Source organism: Manis javanica, chromosome 14 (genome assembly GCF_040802235.1).
Source record: "Manis javanica isolate MJ-LG chromosome 14, MJ_LKY, whole genome shotgun sequence".
Lineage (NCBI taxonomy): Eukaryota > Metazoa > Chordata > Mammalia > Pholidota > Manidae > Manis > Manis javanica.
The window spans coordinates 41,170,979-41,189,865 of record NC_133169.1 but is presented as its reverse complement, the minus strand read 5'-3'; the positions used below and the strand labels follow the sequence as shown (position 1 = coordinate 41,189,865).

General features: G+C 43.0%; 1 protein-coding gene across 1 annotated transcript; it reads left to right on the top strand.

Annotated features, from left to right (window-relative positions):
- The first annotated feature begins 733 nt into the window (after nt 1–733).
- On the top strand, nt 734–14,108 carry TRIM58 (tripartite motif containing 58). Its single transcript, XM_036994683.2, has 6 exons — nt 734–1,183; nt 3,344–3,439; nt 5,919–6,149; nt 8,121–8,143; nt 8,239–8,339; nt 11,561–14,108. Exons 1-6 carry the CDS (start codon nt 761–763, stop codon nt 12,145–12,147), a joined length of 1,461 nt encoding a protein of 486 aa, XP_036850578.1. The 5' UTR covers nt 734–760; the 3' UTR covers nt 12,148–14,108.
- The last annotated feature ends 4,779 nt before the right edge of the window (nt 14,109–18,887 follow it).

Sequence of the window (18,887 nt, the reverse complement as noted above, 5' to 3'; positions counted from 1 at the left end):
TAAAGTCTTAGGAGTGTGGACTTGGTAAGTGCTCCCTGAATATTTAGAATTAACTTAACACCAGCAACTTCCTGCTCTGATGATTTTTTTTCCCTGAGATACCAGCTGCCTGCCCAGCCCCTAAGGTGGGCTGAGGTATTGTTTGCTAAAAAGTTAAGGTTCTTACTTCTTAAACTTCACGGGTGTTAAAATGCAATGTCATCTTTAAGGTGGAATCCTTCCTGCCTTTTACTATGCTGTTTACAGCTGGGTCTGCATGCTAAATTTGTTGCCCAGTTTGCCAAATCACCTCATCAGATCTGAAGGAGGAAAGACAGCACATAGGCCTGGGCCTTTTAGCATGCTAAAGTGAATCTTACACATGGTTAAAAATGATTAGCATAATAAAACATGTGCTACTCTTCTTTATCTGGGGAACATTAACTGATCTCACTGAAGAATGATTCTAGAGCTCAATGTTTAACATAGAGTTTTAGTAGGGGGGTTTCCTTGCATGTAGTTACATTGCTCTGACCGTAAATATCTTGCCTTGCTCTTTCCAGGGGCCCTCATCCTATGCTGTCTAAGCTCATGGTCCCTGTCTCAGGGGAACTCCGCAGCTGCGCTAGGCCTCCTGATGGTCGGGCTCCAGGGTGTACCCCGGCGGACCTGCCCGGGAGTGGCTGCCGTGGGCCCCGCCCGCTGCCCGCCGATAAAACCCGGGGCGCCGCCCCTCCCGCAGGGTCCCCTCCGCGCCGGCCCGGGGACGCGCGGGGCGGCCATGGCCTCGGGGGGTCCCGCGGAGCGGCTGCGCGAGGAAGCGCGCTGCGCCGTGTGCCTGGACTTCCTGCAGGAGCCGGTGAGCGTGCTCTGCGGGCACAGCTTCTGCCGGCGCTGTATCTCCGAGTTCTGCGCGAGGACGGCTTGCGCGCGGGACGGGCTGTTCGCTTGCCCGCAGTGTCGCGGCCCCTTCGCGCCCGACAGCTTCCGCCCCAACCGGCAGCTGGCCAGCCTGGTGGACAGCGTGCGGCGCCTGGCGCTGGGCGCGGGGCCCGCGGGGGCGCGGCTGTGCGCGCGGCACGGCGAGGAGCTCAGCGGCTTCTGCGAGGACGACGGGGCGGTTCTGTGCTGGGTGTGCGACTCCGGCCCCGAGCACCGCGGCCACCGCACGGCGCCGCTGCAGGAGGCCCTCCGGGGCTACCAGGTGAAGCCGCCGGGGACACAGGGCGGGGCCGCTTGCCTGGCGCCGGGGTGGCCCCTTTGGGACCCCCGCTCAGGAGCTCTGACGCACCGCCACTCCGACCGTCCCCTTTCCGTGAGGCCTCCCCTTTAATTTAACCCTGGTGGTGGTTTTACAGGAGATGATGGTCTGGGGTACAGTAGGCTCTGGATTACAGCCATGCGTCTGGACTGCAAACGCTTCGCGATAGCTCATGTAATGCCTTGCTTCTGCGTACGTTTCTCTCTCTGTGAATTAGTATGGCCACCAACACAGCCCTGCGGTCTGAACGTTTGTTAGAATAGTGTCAGGCTGGACGCTCAGCCCTGGTCACCTTTCAAGCCCGTGTGCCCTCAGGTAGGGATCCAGGAGCCAAGTACGCAGGCTGCTCTCCGTGCAGCGGCATTTGGGGACCTACCCTGTGAGCATCCTCAATAAAGGGGTGACTCAAACTGAAGTATTTGATCCCTGGAAGTGGCATCTGTGGAGGTCTAGAGAATAGAATCTCCAAAGTGCTGTTCTTCACAAGTTCTTGGACGTGTCTCATTTAAATCCATACTAACCTCTGGAATAGCTCTGGCACAAAAGAGGCACATTCATCTTTTGACTCTGACATCTATTGACATATTTAACTGAAGTATTGAATGGCAAATATTAACTTTCTAAAATTAATGTGATGATGACTTTGATTGTTTTAAATCGAAGTTTGGGGTATTTCCCCCATCTTCCCTCTGTCCCTGCCTGAAAATACCTTAATTTTCCTTCCTGTTTTTGGTTGTCGTCTACAAATTCAGGTGCTGGCTATTTTCCAGCTAGGCTTTCGAAGTACGATCTTCCTGCCTCTTTTTATGCAGCAGTTACCATTCAGCATGGCTGATGTGATATTTCTAAAGAACTTCCTTATGTTTAGTCCTTAATTAAATAATGTAAATTCTTCTGAACTCCTTAGCCTGTCAATCAAGACTTTCCAGGGGCCTAAGTTCTGTGTTTACAGGGCTCCTGTCCTAGTCAAACTTGAGATCCAGCAAAGCTGGCCTACCCAGGGTTGTTCGCAAACATGCCACACCTTTTTTATCTCCTTGCTTTTGCTCAGTTTCCTCATCTAGGTGAGCTTTTCTCTGTCTGTTCTATTAATTGAAAAGACCAAACAAATGCTAGTTCCCCCATCTCATCAAATGAATCTATGAATTTTTCTGCTATTTTACGTGCAGCGTTTTGCTTAGCATTATAATATTCTCTCTTTAAAAGCATTTGTTGTGTAGGACTTACTGAATGACCCTGGGAAGAGAGTTTTGGAGGATTTTTTTTCTATTTTTTCCTAAGATTTATTGAATGACTTTGGGAAGAATTTAAAAATTGTGTGCATGTCTGTTGCCTTGTGGATGTTCTCTGTCAATAAAATATGTGTTTACATTTAGCAGAGGTCCTAGGATTGAACAGTGTCTATTAAATTATTATTTTTGTGTTTCTTGTAAGATTTATGACACTGTATTTCTTTTTTCAATTAACAATTACTAACTTACAAGACTCCATCTGGTCAAATAATAATAAAAAATTTTCTTGTTATAAAGTAGTAAATCACTCTAAGAAGTTGAAATATATTATAAGGAATAATATCACTTTTCAGTCAAATGTTAGTAAATGTGATTTCATGTATTGAATATTGATTGATACCTAGTTTTGAAGATACTCATTATAAGCACTTTTTTCAAAACTGGTGTTCACATTACATAAAATATATTTATTTTGACCTTATAATTGTATTTCTTGTCATTAAATATTCTGCATTTATTATAATTCCATTCTGTTGATATAAAATAAATTCGGTCCCACTCCCTGATTTTTAACATTTTAGTTACAGTTTTACAATGTTCAATAATGCTGCAATGAACATACTTTGGATAAATCTTTGGTTATATCTGGTACTAAGATTATATACATAATTTAAATATTTATATTTAATTTAAATACAGAAACTTAAAATACATATTAATATGTTTATTTTTAACTTAGTTATCAAAGAGGTTGGACATTTTTAGGTGCTTACTAGGGTCTGTTTGGTTGATCTATTTCCTGACACACCTGTGGGGTATTAGGTCCTGAAGGAGAGCATCTGTAATGGACTCAACATATCTTCCTAAACAGGCAAAACTCCAGATGGCCCTAGAGCTCGTGAGGAAAGAAATGGAGGAGGTCTTGTCTCAGGAGATCCATGTGGGGAAGAAAACTGTCATTTGGAAGGTAGGGGAATATTGGCATGTTAGGTGGTTTGCCTATCTGAAAGATCCAATTTCTGGTCATTAAATCACTCTTTAACTATCTTCCTTGCTCCAAAGCTTTTGCTCTACTTACATAGATGCTCACATAAAACATCTCAGTGTCACCGGTCCCTTCAGATTTCATTGTGTACCTGTGTTCTTTTAATGTCTATTAACACTACCCCAACACAGATTATAAAATAACAGCCTTCCTGGTCTTACTGTAACTCACTGTTGCATTCTTAGCACCTAGAGCAGGGTCTCATACTGTCAGTACTGGTCTAAAATTTGTGAATGAAATAATAAACATTTCATGGCATTGATGTGTATAACAGACAGCTGAAAGTGATCACCCCACATATAAGAGGATAATTTAACTTTCAGCCTTTTTTCAGCCATCCATGTATGTTATTACCTATTTTTTCTCTTTTCTCTACCTCATCAGCTCTTTTTCCTCCTATTTGCACACACACATACACACACGCATGGTTCCCAACCTAGGGCAATTTTCCCCTCAAAAGGTTATTTTGCAATATCCATAGGTATTTTTGTTGTCACACCTGGGGTTGTGCAGGTGTATTACAGGCATCTCATGGTACCTGGAAAGCCAGGAAACACTGTACAATGCACAGGACAGCCCCCCACCCCCCAAAAAAGAAGAACACACACACAAAAGGAAACTTACAAGAAAGAACCATCAGGTCAGATGCCAATAGGTTTAAGAATGAGAAATTATATATAGAAACTATATGTATAGTTCTACATATTTACATAATGTACATTACATATAAGATTTATTTTATAGAGTATTTCTACTTTTTGTCCTTTTCCTAATAACTCTTCTTCTCTGATTGTTTTATGTATTTTCCTAATTCTTTTCTTCCTCTTTTGTTGAAAATTTTGTCTTACACTCTATCCTCAGACATTTCCATAAAGATTATTTTTGCTATATTTTTCTTCTGTGGTAAGTCTTATGATCTTTTCCCTTAGCTATGTGTATTGTATGTAAAGTTAAATATTTATTGATAATGCTTGTCTTTTTAAGCTAATAATTCAGGTCAATTATTTTCAGTCATGACCTGACCACAGATTTTCAGAATTAGGAACTTTATATCCAAGATTTGGGCTCCTGTATTTTTTTACCCCCTCCACTGATGATTCTACATAGAGATGATTCCATTATCCCTGTTCCAAGTCAAGGAAACTTGCATGATCTCTGCCATCGAGAATGTACCATCGAGAATGGAACAAAACATGGCTTGATGAGATTAACTCTGGATTCTAGGAAAACCATTCTTTCTATATCCATAGACATAACTGTGTTACTCAAAAGGGTGATGTCAGAGAAAGACAAATCACAGCTGCAACCCCCCACCGTGCCAGTTCTCATGCCCAGATGTGACTCCATTTTCAAGACTGTCTGTTCATTAGCCCCGCTGTCGGTGGCCCGACCTGCACGATGGCGAGAAATTAAAGGAGTCATTTTCAGACCAAGACACGTAGTTCAGGGCTGGTGGATTTAAAGGAGGAAGGATTTTAGGAGGCTAGTGGTTTAGAATGTGGGAGGATGAGACAGAGTTGGGAAATTTGAAAACGATATTGGGTCTTACTTGGGGAGAAACATTATTAATATTTATTGATTTCTAGAAAAAGAGCATAGCTTGTGCCCATTAATCAAATGAACACTTGTCAATGGGCCAGGGAATCCAAATGTGGAGAAACTGTGCGAGAATAATTTGCCTTCTATATTGAGTATAAAGCTAAGTTGTCAACATACAAGTCTCACGAGAATAAAATTTAGTATTATAATGCTGTCTGAAAGTATGCCCCTTAGGTCTACTCAAAAACTGTAGATGTGAGATTTGGGTAGAAATCAAGGTTGATTTCCTGAATGCTTGATTCTCCCTTGGCTCTGCTGGGAACATCAGCCTTCTGGTTTCACGATCACCATATCACGAAGTAATGTTCATGTTTCCTACTCACATTTTTCTTACACGCACAAACCCAGGCCTCTCTAATCTCTCTTCATGATTCATTCGTATCCATCCTGTTCTTCTGGTGACTGATGATACATTTTCACTTCTGTTGTGCAGCTATTCTGTTAGTTACTCTGAATAACAGTTTAATGGATATTTAATTACAATCCCCATACTCCTCTTTTCCCACACACTTTATATTTGGTAATATATAATGTGTAAAATATAATGCAAAAGTTCCTTGTTCCCAGGTCCGTGGCAAAATGGAAACCAAATCGAAAGCCCTTCTCAGACTCTAGGTTTGAAACCTGTACGAAGCTACTCCTTGTACGAGTGGCCTCTGGTTTTTGCATTTTGCTAAAAAACACAGACATCTGGGCAGTGAGCACTCTGGACGTTGCCTCCCGGCTTAGCCATCCTGTCCGTGAAGCAGGAGCCAGGCACTGGGCCCCCACTGCCGATGACCGGCCCCCTGTGTCCCTCCAGGAGAAGGTGGAGGTGCAGAGGCAGCGCTTCAGGTTGGAGTTTGAGAAATCCCGCGGCTTCCTGGCCTGGGAGGAGCAGCTGCAGCTGAGGCGGCTGGAGGAAGAGGAGCGAGCCACCCTGCACAGACTTCGGGAGGGCAGGGCCTGGCTGGCTCAGCAGGGCAGGGCCCTCAAGGAGTTGGCCCAGGAGCTGGAGGAGAGGTGCCAGCGTCCCGCCGCGGCTCTGTTGGAGGTGAGGCTGGCCGCTTGGGGGGAGTGAGGCAGACAGGGGTCTTCAGGGACCATCCAGGCAGGCGTTTATGCTCTGCAGGGAAAGGGTACCCTACAAGGTACAGAGAAAGCATCTCATTCTAAATCCTCACATCAGGACTAGAAGGGAAAGTAGAGAATCACAAAGTAGTTCATGTTAAAAGAATTATAAAAGTTCATACTACGTTTATAAGACAAAAACCTAAATATTTTTTATTTTTTAACTCTAAAATTTCTGACGTGTGTACACTCATAACCATCACCCAGGTAATGATATCAAACATTCTCACTAAACCTACATATTTAAAAAAATTAATTCAGTGATTTATAGAAAAAGGACAACCTACACTCTGTTGGCTGAAAAACCCTTCTTTAAACCTCGGGGTCAGTTGGTCAATGACTATTTTGTTGTGCTCAGTGCTGCCCAATCCCGAAAGTCTTTGGTAAGTTTCAGTTAATATCCAAGCTTGAAATGTTCATGTTGAATTTTGAGGCAGATGCTAATTCACTAGCCCCTATGGCTTGCCTCATCCAGGCACCATGGGTAGGAGTTACGTGGGATCCAAGGAGCTTGCTTACCATCTATTTGGTTTTACAGAAAAGACAAATAACCCAGGAAAGGAAATATTTGTTCTTAATCCTCTGTGAGGGCGTTAAATCCCAGGAGAACTGGGAAGGCGTCATTGACGGCTGTGGGTCGCCGTGATAGAACACACCACAATTGGAATTCCCTGGCACGCCTCATCTGTATCCTCGCTGATGCACGTAGGGGATTCTGAACTGACGCCATTCACATACCCGGAAGGACAGTGACTGGGCAGCACTGGCTGGGCAGCACTGGTCACGTAGTGGGGGTGGGGGTGGTCATGTAATGAATAAAATTTACAAAGCACTTTTCTTTCATTTGTCCCATTTTGTCTTTGTTTTCTCTATATATCAGTAAAACTTATTATTATCATCATCGTCATTATTACTACGCCCATTTCCTTGTGAGTCAGCTAATGGTCAGACAGGAATTGTGTCTCTACATTTCAGACAGTAAATGTAAACTTCAGCATATTCAGTCACATTCATCCTCTTATTTGACCATATATTGAAGCCCAACTTGTTGAAAACAAGCATTTCTTACTGCCAAATAATTGTTGTGATTTGCAATGCAAATCTTAGAGAGAATATGTTCTCAAATAATTTATTTTCATTTTATACCCACCTTTCCTTTTCTTCCCCATGACCAAGAAGCAACATTTTGCTCCCAATGGTCCAAAATAAGGCTGCCTTCCCAGAAAAGTAAAGCTAATCATTTCCCTCCTTTTATGCCCTGTCAAAATTTATCTGAGAGTGGCTATTTTTAAAAGGAGAGGGAACATATGATGCAAGTGGTTTATAATCTACTTTAAGAGAATGTTAGAGATATGAATTACTTTTTTCCTTTTATCCACTTCAGTAACCTTGTCACCACACGAGTTCATGGCTCTGGTGTGTTGGTTCAGAGGAGTAAGGATTGGGATTCTGTTATGGAGACACTGACAGTAACATTCTACATCTGTGCCTTTCACTGTTCCTCAAATATGTTCTGCAGATATTTAACATCTATTTTTACCCTAACTCCATCTACTTTTGACCAGAATACAGCACTTCATTAAAAATATCCACATGTCAGAATTACCAATTCAGAAATTAAACTGATAGATGTCATAGGAATTAACCTAAATGTTGTGTAGTCTGATTCAATTCCAACAGAGACAAACTGATTCTATTATTTTAAGTTCATGAAACCCTTTGATTCATGAGCCTATTTTTTGGCTTTTACTAAGAGACATTCATCTCGGCCATAGTTTTATCCTGATGGTCAATGATTCCCAATCCCCCCTAGAGAGATGCTCATGGTTTGTCCCCAGTCTGCCCGAAGCTGTTCAGAGGTCTCACGCCTGCTGTGTTTCTATTTCACTTTCAGGGGGTGAAAGAAGTCCTGAGGAGGTATGTTTACTTTCTGAATCAGAGAATGGGTCGGGAGATGCTGAGGAGGTTGGCAGGTGACCCTACTGACAGCTGTCCATCTGTGCTCTTCTCAGAAGTAAGGATGTCCTACATCTGGACCTGGAGACCGTCCCCATGGAGCTGAAGACAATGTGCTGCATCCCCGGGATGCGGGAGATGCTGAGGAAGTTCCAAGGTAGGTTGTGTCTTAGGCCCTCGGGAACCCCGTGCCTGGGTCTGGCTGTTACCCAGAGTTTGTTATGGCACCAGTCAGGCTGCGGTAACGAAGGAGTCCAAAGCTTCCAGGCTAAAGTCAGCAGAGGTTCATTTTTAAATCATGTTATTAAAACACCACTGGATTGTGGGGCGCTTTGTTTCACATAATCTCACTATGGGACCTGTGCAGATAGAGCCTCCCCTCCGTCCTGTTGCTGTCAGCCATGGAAAAGGGCAAGGTTACGGAAAATCATGTGCTGGCCCTACCGGTGTGCATGCTAAAGGGGTGCATGTGGCTTCCCTGAAAGTAAAAATGGAAGTGAGTGCCACGGTCAGGGCAAACTCCAAGGGGGGGCGGGAGGGAGCCCTGTGCTCAGAAGGAAGGGTTTTAGGGTATTAGTGAATCCTCCTAAAGAATGTCAGTCATTGACACCCATTTAATCTACAGTTGTTAGAACAATGGGCTGGAACGTGTACTTCATTTTTAATAGCTATGCTATCAGCATTGTTAATTGCAATGAATCTCCATTTCCTTCTTTATAAAATGCTGTAAAAGAATTTGGAGGGCTGAATGAAATGCACTTGAAAACAGAAGAAAGTCATCAATATGAAAGGTTATCTAATAATGAGAGGTTTGGTTTATTATATTATCTGTCAATTTGATAATTAAATTAGTCAATAAAATAAAATGTTCAGTTATTTCTTTTTAATGTAGGAATAACCGTGGTTTCATAAATCAACTTGTGTGGTCTGATTATGTTGTTTTTTAAAACAGTATAGATTCAGTATTTTTAATTTTTCTAATCCAGTTAATGAAGCAGACTGGGAACAAATCATGGTTTTTCTACTTAGAGGGAAACAGTTTTGTCCCAGAACAAGAAAACCCAGCTTAGCAGTCTTGTGCAATGACTGTATCCATGTCACCATGTGCAGGTTAATACATAAGACCTGCATGAATTGTTAATTATTGCAGTCATTGTGCTGTCATAACCACTGTCCTCGTATCCCCTTTCCTTTTTACTGAATTATACAATTAAATAATCCATCCAACAAACACTGAGTATTTTATGCCAGCCACTTTTCTAAGCATTACGATATATTGCACAATAAGAACAAAAATCCCACAAATCCATAGCTTCATGTTGCAAATATTTACTTAAGTTATGCAAAATACACAGAATGCTGGAAGGGGATACAGAATGTTGAAAAGAACGAGAATAAGGTAAGGGTGGCCACAAGTGTTGGAAGCAGGGCACCTAATTTTGAATATGAGGATCCAGGATGACCTCACCCAGCAGGGAATATGACTCAGCAAATACCTGATGCGGAGGGAAGCATTCCAGGCAGGAGAAGTAATGAGTGGCAGGCCTGAGATGCATACATGGAAGATGTGTTCCAGGAGCAATGAGGGGGTCACTGTGGCTGCTGCGGGATGAGTGAGAGGAGGGTCAGAGAGGCCAAGACAAGCCCAAGAGGCTCAGGACCACACAGGCAGGCCACTGTGAGCAGGTGCATCACCTCTGTGTGAGACTGGAAATCAGTGAGAGGTTGTACATGGAGGACTAACATGATTGGATTTGTGTTTGTGAGGCTCACGCCGTGTACTGTATTAGAGGAGTGAGGCATGATGTGGGAGGAGGACATGGGAGCCCTTGTGTCATTCAGTCAGGTGACTGTGGATTGGACCAGGGTGGTAGTACCGGACAGAGTCCTGGTCTACGTCAGAGGGAGAGCTGGCCAGATCTGCTGTTGGATTAGACAGGAGCTGTCAGAGAAAGAAGTCATGAGTGCTTCTGAGGTTTACGTCTCCAGAATCGGCCTAGTGAAGTCACCATTTACATCGATATTTAATGCTGAAGGTGAGGGGAGCTTGGTTTCAGACTGATGCTGTGACAAGTGTTAAATACCCAGATGTGGACAACAGAGGCAGGTGAATCTACAGATACGGACTTTCAGGAGGAAGGGTCAGGTAGAGATAGGCACTCAGAATCAGTAAGTATGTGAATAGTATTTCAGTACAGCTGTGAGCCCGCCAGCCTGAGAACAAGCTGGGAGCCAGCTGAGAAAGGAGGGCCCAGTCTTGAGACCATCAGTCTCTCCAATGTAGTGATAGAGGGAGAGGGAAACAGCAAAGGAGACCCAGTAGGGGTGGTGAGTTGGAGGGGAAGGAGGGCACATCAACTAGTCTTAGAGAAAGAGAAGCTCAGGCCTCTCAACAGCATCCCTGTGCTCCAGAGGCCTTGTGAGGTGAGCTCCAACAGCTGGCTGCTCCTCAGTTTGGAAGTCACTGGGAAGATGCACGCAAGCACTTTGCTGAGGTTCTGTTCCATCACGGTGGTAGAGTTCTGCAGATCAGACCTCCAGGTGGACTCAGCTGGTGTCTCTGCTTAGGGCTCTACAAGGTCAGTTGAGGTGTTGGCCAGGCTGCCTTCTCTGAGGCATCTGGGAAATCGTCCACCAGCAGGCTTATTCAGCTTGGTGGCCTGATGCAGTCCCTGGTGGTTATGGCACTTTGATCCCCTTTCCTTGCTGGAGGTCAGTTGGAGGTCACTCATCATCTCCTCAGGTGCCCCACCCCATCCTCAAATCCAGCATGACACATCAGATCCGAATCCCTGATTTCCCCTTCTGTCCCCAGCCCATAGTCAAAGGCAGTTTTCTGATTTCAAAGGGCTCATGCGATTATCTGAGGCCCACCCAGTAAGCTCCCTCTTGTCATGTGATATACGGTAATCGTAAGCGTACCACCGAGGTCTGAATGCTGTAGCGCTTGCCTTAGAATTCTGCTGACCACGGTATCATGGCTTTTAAAGTGTTGGATTTCATCTTAATGAAATTTTCCTATGGGTTTTGAGAAAGAAAGAAAATCCCAAGGGAGTTGTAAATTTTATTGTAAATACAGAAGATCTTCCTAAGAGCATCCATTGTGCTCTGGATGTAGATGAAAGGTGTCTAAACGCTTATGCACGTGGTTGTGTTTTTACTGGGCAGTGAGGAACCCTGGCTTCTGCAGAAGTGAATACATCTGAAAGTGGTGAAGAATACACTCCATGCCCTGCAAGGTGAAGTGTGAATTTTGCTTTCTACAGGAGTTATTAGAGAAGGACAAACAGCGTGGCTGCTTTCCCCAACATCTTGGCTTCCTAAGTTTCTACCAGTCTTTTCTGCCTTTTCACTTGGTCCACAACATTCTCTCCACAGTTGATGTAAAGCTGGACCCGTCCACCGCACATCCGAGCCTCCTCCTGACCGCCGATCTGCGCAGCGTGCAGGACACAGAGCTCTGGAGGGACGTCCCCAACAATGAGGAGAGATTTGACACATGGCCTTGTGTGCTGGGCTTGCAGGACTTCTCATCGGGGAGGCATTACTGGGAAGTCGTGGTTGGAGAAAGAGCAGAGTGGGGTCTAGGAGTCTGTCGAGACACAGTGTCAAGGAAGGGGGAAACCACTCCGTCCCCGGAGAACGGGGTCTGGGCCGTGTGGCTCCTGAAAGAGAGTGAGTACATGGTTCTCGCCTCCCCATCGGTGCCTCTCCACCCAGAGCGGCCTCGCCGGGTTGGGATTTTCTTGGACTATGAAGCAGGCGAAATCTCCTTTTACAATGTCACCAACGGGTCCTACATCTACACATTCACCCAGCTGCTCTCCGGTCTTCTCCGACCTTACTTCTTCATCTGTGACATAATTCCTCTCACTCTACCACCTGTGACAGAGGCAGAGGCAGGAGATCCGGCATTCAGTAGTAATCTTGTCCATGCTGTTAACGTCAGTCCTGAATATTCCTAAAATCCTCTTCCTGAGCACGCAAAGCCTGGCAATGGTCCCGGTGGTGGAGTGGAGCCCCCGGGGACGCCTCCACTCAGAGCAGCACTTTGATCCTTATTGCTGTGCAACTGTTCCCACTGGGACCAAGCAGAAAATACGAAATCCTCGCATGTAGAGGGACGTCGTGGAACATGATGATTTTAGAAATGGAGGAATCTCATCAGCCTTTTTCCAGATGGCTCCACACATTTTCTTGAGAATTCCTTCAAATGAATCAACCCTGGATTAAACAAGGATTTCAGGACATCCATTATCATTTCTTATTCCCTTTAAGATGCTTTCATTCTGAGTCTTTCATATATTATGAAATGGAAATGAAAATTCTTGATTCTTGAGTTGGTCCAGAACAGCCCAATATTGTTCCTGCATCAGATCTGTAATTATTTTTCTCCTCCTTATTTTCCTCTTCCCCTCTCGGTCAGTCTCCCATTCTCTGTCTCTCTTTGTCTCTCTGCCTCTGCTTTTGTTTCTCCCTTTCTATCTTGCTCCTGTTTTTTTATACCTTCTGTTGTTTAACCTTTCATCACCTAGATTACTATATTCAGAACCACTTCTTTTTATACTTTATCTCTCTATGATATGTTGAATTACTTGTTAAGCCTTCTTTATTCTGGGATCAATTTTTAAGGTTTACAAAATTCATTCTGTGTATCTAATATCACTGATTCTCACATCATACCTCTCTGAGATGAAACTTTTCCTTTATCTTTGGATACATATTTCAGAGAAGAAATTTCTCAGAATTCTGATTCAACCAGTTCTCTGGACTAGCCATCACTAGTTGTGAGACCTCAAACAAATAACCTTTCTCTCTTTCAGACTTAACTAGTTGATATGGTTCCTATATGTGGAATATTTGACTTATTTTTAAAGTACATTCTGTACCTTCCTAACAGAATTCTTAAAAGTTGTTGAAGGCTAATTTTGCTGCCATCTTTCTCTGAATCTGTGCTTAATAAATAAGCGCCAAACAAATGCTAAATAATTAATAATTAATGGAAACTTATTTAACATTATCTTGATGATAATCTTCCAAGACCTTAATCTTCCATTTTAATAACTCTACCTTGAATTTTAAGGTGGTTCCCTCTTCCAGGGAGATTCCTTTGACTAAAATGTTTCATTTATTTTCCAGGGACATAATTAACATAGCTTTATTTCTAGATTTTTAAACATTTTTCTTTCCAGGCTTTTTGTATCTGGAGGAGCATTATGCAGTATAATAATTTTATAAATGGAGCAATCTTATCAAACTCAGAGCAGCACTTTACATATTTTCAGATGACTTTACATATTCTACTGGTGAATCCTTGTATTAAAGATTTCTGTACATTCATGTTTGATACATTTAGGTGTGATCATAAGCAAACAATTCCCCTCTTCATCTCATATTTGCAAACAGAGATAATAATGTATCTTTACATGCCTCTTGTTGATGTTTCACAGACAGGTCTGCCCCAGGCCCCTGCCATGCACGATCTGGGAGGAGAAGAGGCTCCCACTCCGGGTTGCAGCCCATGCTTTCCCTCATCAGGTGCCACAGGGGGTGGGCACCTTATTTTAACATTTGAGTGTTTGTGTCCCAGGAAGGCCTGTGCTCTGTGACAGGAGTCATGGCAGAGAGTGTACACTCGGAGCTGCAGAGCCCTTTCCCGTGGGGATCGGGAGGGGCAGCCACTGGTCTGAGAGCACCCTGTCCCTGGGGTCTCTGCCTCCTCCCTGGGACAAGGAAGCCTCATGAGCAGAAGACCACCACACAGAATGAGGCCTCCGGTCTTCAGCAGGTGGAGGGGAGACTCGGGAAAGCGCCCTCCATGCTGGGAAAGCTCATGCTCTGGTCCCCCTGCCTCCCCTGAGTCCTGTCACTTCATAGTGCTTCTTGTCACGATTTTCATCTGTCATTAAACCAACTTGCCTCTTCATGCCTTGCATTCCAAGCTTCACAAAGGTTTGTGGATCTCCTATTATGAGCCCTTCCTTTCCCTTTCCAATTCCTGGGAGGTTTCTACTCTTCTTTCTGGAATTCAGGTTATTAACAGAAAAATTCTTTAAATCCACACCTATTGCCTCCTTCCCTTTACTTTCTCCTGCAGACCTTGTTCTGATACAAGCATGCACACACACACACACATACACAACACACACACGCATATACAACACACACACACACACTCACAACACAAGCTTTTCCGTCACAGTGGACAGCAACTCCAATTGCTCAAGACAGGAGCCTGCCTGATCTCTCTGTGTCTCCAGCCCGCATCTACTCCATAAGCAAACCTTGCTGGCTCGACCTGCAGAAAATGCCCAGTGTTCAGCCAACCCTGACCTCTCGGCAACTATAACCATTGTACAAATTGCCATTCCCTCCCTCTAGGTTATGATATTAATGTACTGAAAGTCATCCTGGCCATTCCCCAGCCCTCCCACATCCACTCTCAATGCAGTACTTGGACTGATCCTTTTAGCATCCAGGATTGCAGAAGTGCCATCGCTATGAATTCCATTCAACTTGCAATTCAAGTCAGGATCTACAGTGAGTCCCCAGGGCCTAGAGGATCAGTTCCTCCTCTGATTCGGTCCCCCTCTCCTGACTTCCCTTTATGTCCCCCTCCCCCTCCCCCAGCCTTCTCTCTGGGTTTACACCATACCAGGCACTTCCCACCGTGGGGTTCTTCTCCCAGCTGTGCCCTCTACCTGCCATTCCCTTTTTCTAGATGTCTTGTCTTTACCCATTCCCTTTCTTCCTTTAAACCTGCTCAAATCCAGCTTCTCAGTAAGAACTATCAAGCCTGCCCCACCCCAGAGCCCATGCAGAGTGCCCCTCACTGGGCCCAGGAGGCTCTTTCTCCCAGTTACAGTGCTTACCCACTCCTGGTGTATTATACTGTTACTTTATTTATTAGGTTTGGGTTTTTGTTTCTTCTTTCCTTTTTTCCCTTTTCTTGGTAGAATGTAAGTACTCTGAGGGGAGGGGACCTTTGCCAATTGATAAGGATATGGTCTGCATATCTCAGGTACCTCAAATACTGGTTTGTATGTGATTATCACTCCATGCACACTTGGTGAAAGAATACATGATTGGCTTCTGGGTGGCAGAGTTAAAGGATGGATCTGAAACTTGTTTCAAAATATAAGATATTATAGTATTGTTATTATAAGTAGATAGCCACTGGTCAATAAAATTTAATGTCAAGTGCTAAATGAGTAAAATTAATTTTGGGGTATTGAGAAAATTTGAATAGAAGGCTAAATTGTAGAGGTGATGGATTCTAGTGATATGGTGACTTGCCATGTCCAAACGTGGTCCCCTTGAGCCCCTGTAGCTTTGATTCTCCATGACAACACTACGGTGCTTTTGAGTCATGCATTGTCTCATGTGCACTCATTTGACATCAGTCATACTCAGTAGGAGGGTGTGGAATGTTCTATGAAATTAAATGGGCTCAAAGTGTTTATTAAAATTGGATCTTTGATGCTTTCTGAGCCCCTTTTCATCTGAGTTGCAGAGCAGAGCCCCAGCCCCTCCCTATGGCCGTCTTTGGTCGGCTGTCCTCCCCTTCCCTTCCCTGCTACCATGCATCTCTGTTACTATGCACTGGACTTTTACTCTAGCCCAAACTCTTACAAAGAATTAATAAAATCAAGAATGATTGAAGAGTCGACCCCAACCTTAGATTTTAGTTTTTCCAAAACTAGAATTGTCCAGAGCTATGTTTAGTTTAGCAGAAGACTAGATGATTTATCAAAGTAGCTCATTTGATTACTTTCACCCCCCAACCCCCCAGTCAGGTGACTGGTTTCTTAAGTGGATGGACTGACTAAGCTAATTATTCCAGCATGTTGGGAAGGCCTTGAATGAAGGGAACTGCAAAGAGGGTTCTATGTGGGGCTGGTTGGGGACAGGAAGTAAAGTCGCTCCATTAGCAGGCAGAAGGGACTTGACATATCTCGACTGGTGAATCAACGCTTAGTATCCCAAAAGGCAGAGAAATTGGGAACACTGGGATTTGTTAAATCCATTTTCTCACCAAGTGCCAGTCCCTCCATGCATACTTCCTGTGTGCCACTGGGACTCTGGATCTGCCCCTGGTATTTTACAGGGAAAAGGGAGGGATGAAGGTGGTCTAAACATGTATAAAATACATATTCTACAAATCTTTAAGTTCTACGTGTTCATTTTTATAGAATATTCTCTTCACTCCCTGATTCCGTAACTATTTCTATTCAGAAATACTGAAATAATGGTAAGTTCTCCAGCCAATTGACTCAGACTCATCTGCTTTTCATCTGATTTTGCCTGACTGATCATGGTGACTCAATTTATATTCACTTATTTACTTTTTTATCATAGAAAAAATGACCATCCTTGTGACACCATACTTGACTTCACAAAAGCATTAAAAACATCATCTATATATACAACAAAAAAATATGGGGTTCATGATACTTGGTAAGGTCCCCTCTAATTAATTTTGAAGCTAAAGTATAAATCAGTATATGCTGACATCTTCCTTTCAAATCAAAAAATCAAAAATGCATAAATCAATGAAACAAAATAATTCACCCTATTACCTCCTTCAATTTATCATAAACTTTCTATTAATCAATGCACCTATGACATTTTTCTACTATCTAGGACAATGAGTTATTTCTTTCACATAAATTTGTTTTAAAGAATGGTCAAAAACAGTTTTGCCCTATTTTCAGTAGCTCTAAGGAGTAAAGAAAGAAAGAAAAAAGCATGCTTCTGTTCCAGGTAGGCTGGGACTCATTATGACTCACTTGTTTAGACTCATAATAATTCTTGGAAATAGGGGAAGGGAGCAAATGGCCCATCAGTATTACATTTATATAACAAACGAATGAATACCCAATTTTACTTACATGAAGTAATGAATCCTTTTTATATCAAGGGATACATTTCCACGGGCCTCATTTGCTGTCTGGACCCTATAGGAGATTGGACAGTTTCATGAGATGCATGCCTGCTGTGTATGTACTAATGACTCCCAGGGATTCAGAGCTTTCTCCAGAGTTTAAGACTGTTGATGGACCCAGACCACTTTCAGAGTCCCTCTCTAGCCTTTCCCCAGGAAAGCTGGGGAAAGTACTATCACTGCCATAAATCCCTCCCTCCAACACACACGCGCACACACAAATAGCACGGCCCAGAGGAGAAATGACTTCATGTTCTCAAACACCAGGATTTGTATGTGGGTGGAGCCCCTGTGTGGACCCAGGCAGGGAGAAGACTTTGAGAGACCTGATGGAAGTCCTCCAGCTGGGTCTGCACCTTCTGACTTCTGACTTTTAATGGTCTCTGGTAGCATGCACATAAAAATGGTGAGTATATTTCTGGGTTTAGGAGCTCAGTTTTTAAATCTGCACTTCTCTGTTGGTTAAGCAAAAAATGCATGTAGAATTCTCAAAGGGATAGAGAAATATAAAAAGAGCAGCATTCATTTTGCTTTTGGAAAGTTAAGGATTATGACGTGCATACATCACAACCACTATTGTAACAAAGCAGCAAACTTTCCAATGCAAACGATTTTTAAAGGTGATATATACAATTCTGAAGAGGAAAAGTATGAAGAAACACAAAATGAAAGTTATTTTATTGTTGGAATAGAGTTTATTAAGAGATTTGTCAGAAGAACAATACCAAATGAACAGTCTAAACTCACAATTAATGAAACTAGGAAAGGAACAAATGAGGCCAAAAGTCAGTGGAAGGAGGCACATAATAAAGATTAAAGCAGAAATAAATAAAATTGAGAAGAATAGAACAATAGAATCAATGAAAGCAGGAGCTGCTTCTTTGAGAAAATAAGCAGATAGATAAACCCCTAGCCAGACCTATTAAGAAAAAAGAGAGACTATACACACATAAACAGAATCAGAAATGAGAAAAGAAAAATCACTATGGACATCACAGAAATACAAAGGGTTAGGAGAGAATACTATGAAAAATTATAACAAACTGGATAACCTAGAAGAAATGGGCAACTTCTTAGGAAAATACAACCTTCCAAGGCTGACCAAGGAAGAAACAGAAAATCTGAATAGATTGATTACCAGCAAAGAACTTGAATTGGTAATCAAAAAACTACCTAAGAAAAAAACCACTGGATCAGATGGTTTCACTGCTGAATTTGATCAAACATTTAGTGAAGACTTAATACCCATCCTTCTTAAAGTTTTCCAAAAAGTAGAAGAGGGGGGAATTCTCCCAAAGTCTTTCATAAGGCCAACATCACTCTAATACCAAAACCAGGCAAAGAAACCACATAAAGAGAAAACTACAGACCAATATCTCTGATGAACATAGATGCAAAAATACTAAACAAAATATTAGCATACAGAATTCAAAAGTACATCAAAAAGATTATCCATCATGATCAAGTGGGATTCATCCCAGGGATGCAAGGATGGTACAACATTTGAAAATCCATCAACATCATCCACTACATCAACAAAAAGAAGGAAAAAAACCACATGGTCATCTCCATAGATGCTGGAAAAGCATTCAACAAAATTCGACATCCATTCATGATAAAAACTCTCAACAAAATAGGTATAGAGGGCAAGTAGCTCAACATAATAAAGGCCATATTTGACAAACCCACAGCCAACATTATACTTACCAGTGAGAAGCTGAAAGCTTTTCTTGTAAGATCATGAACAAGACAAGGATGCCC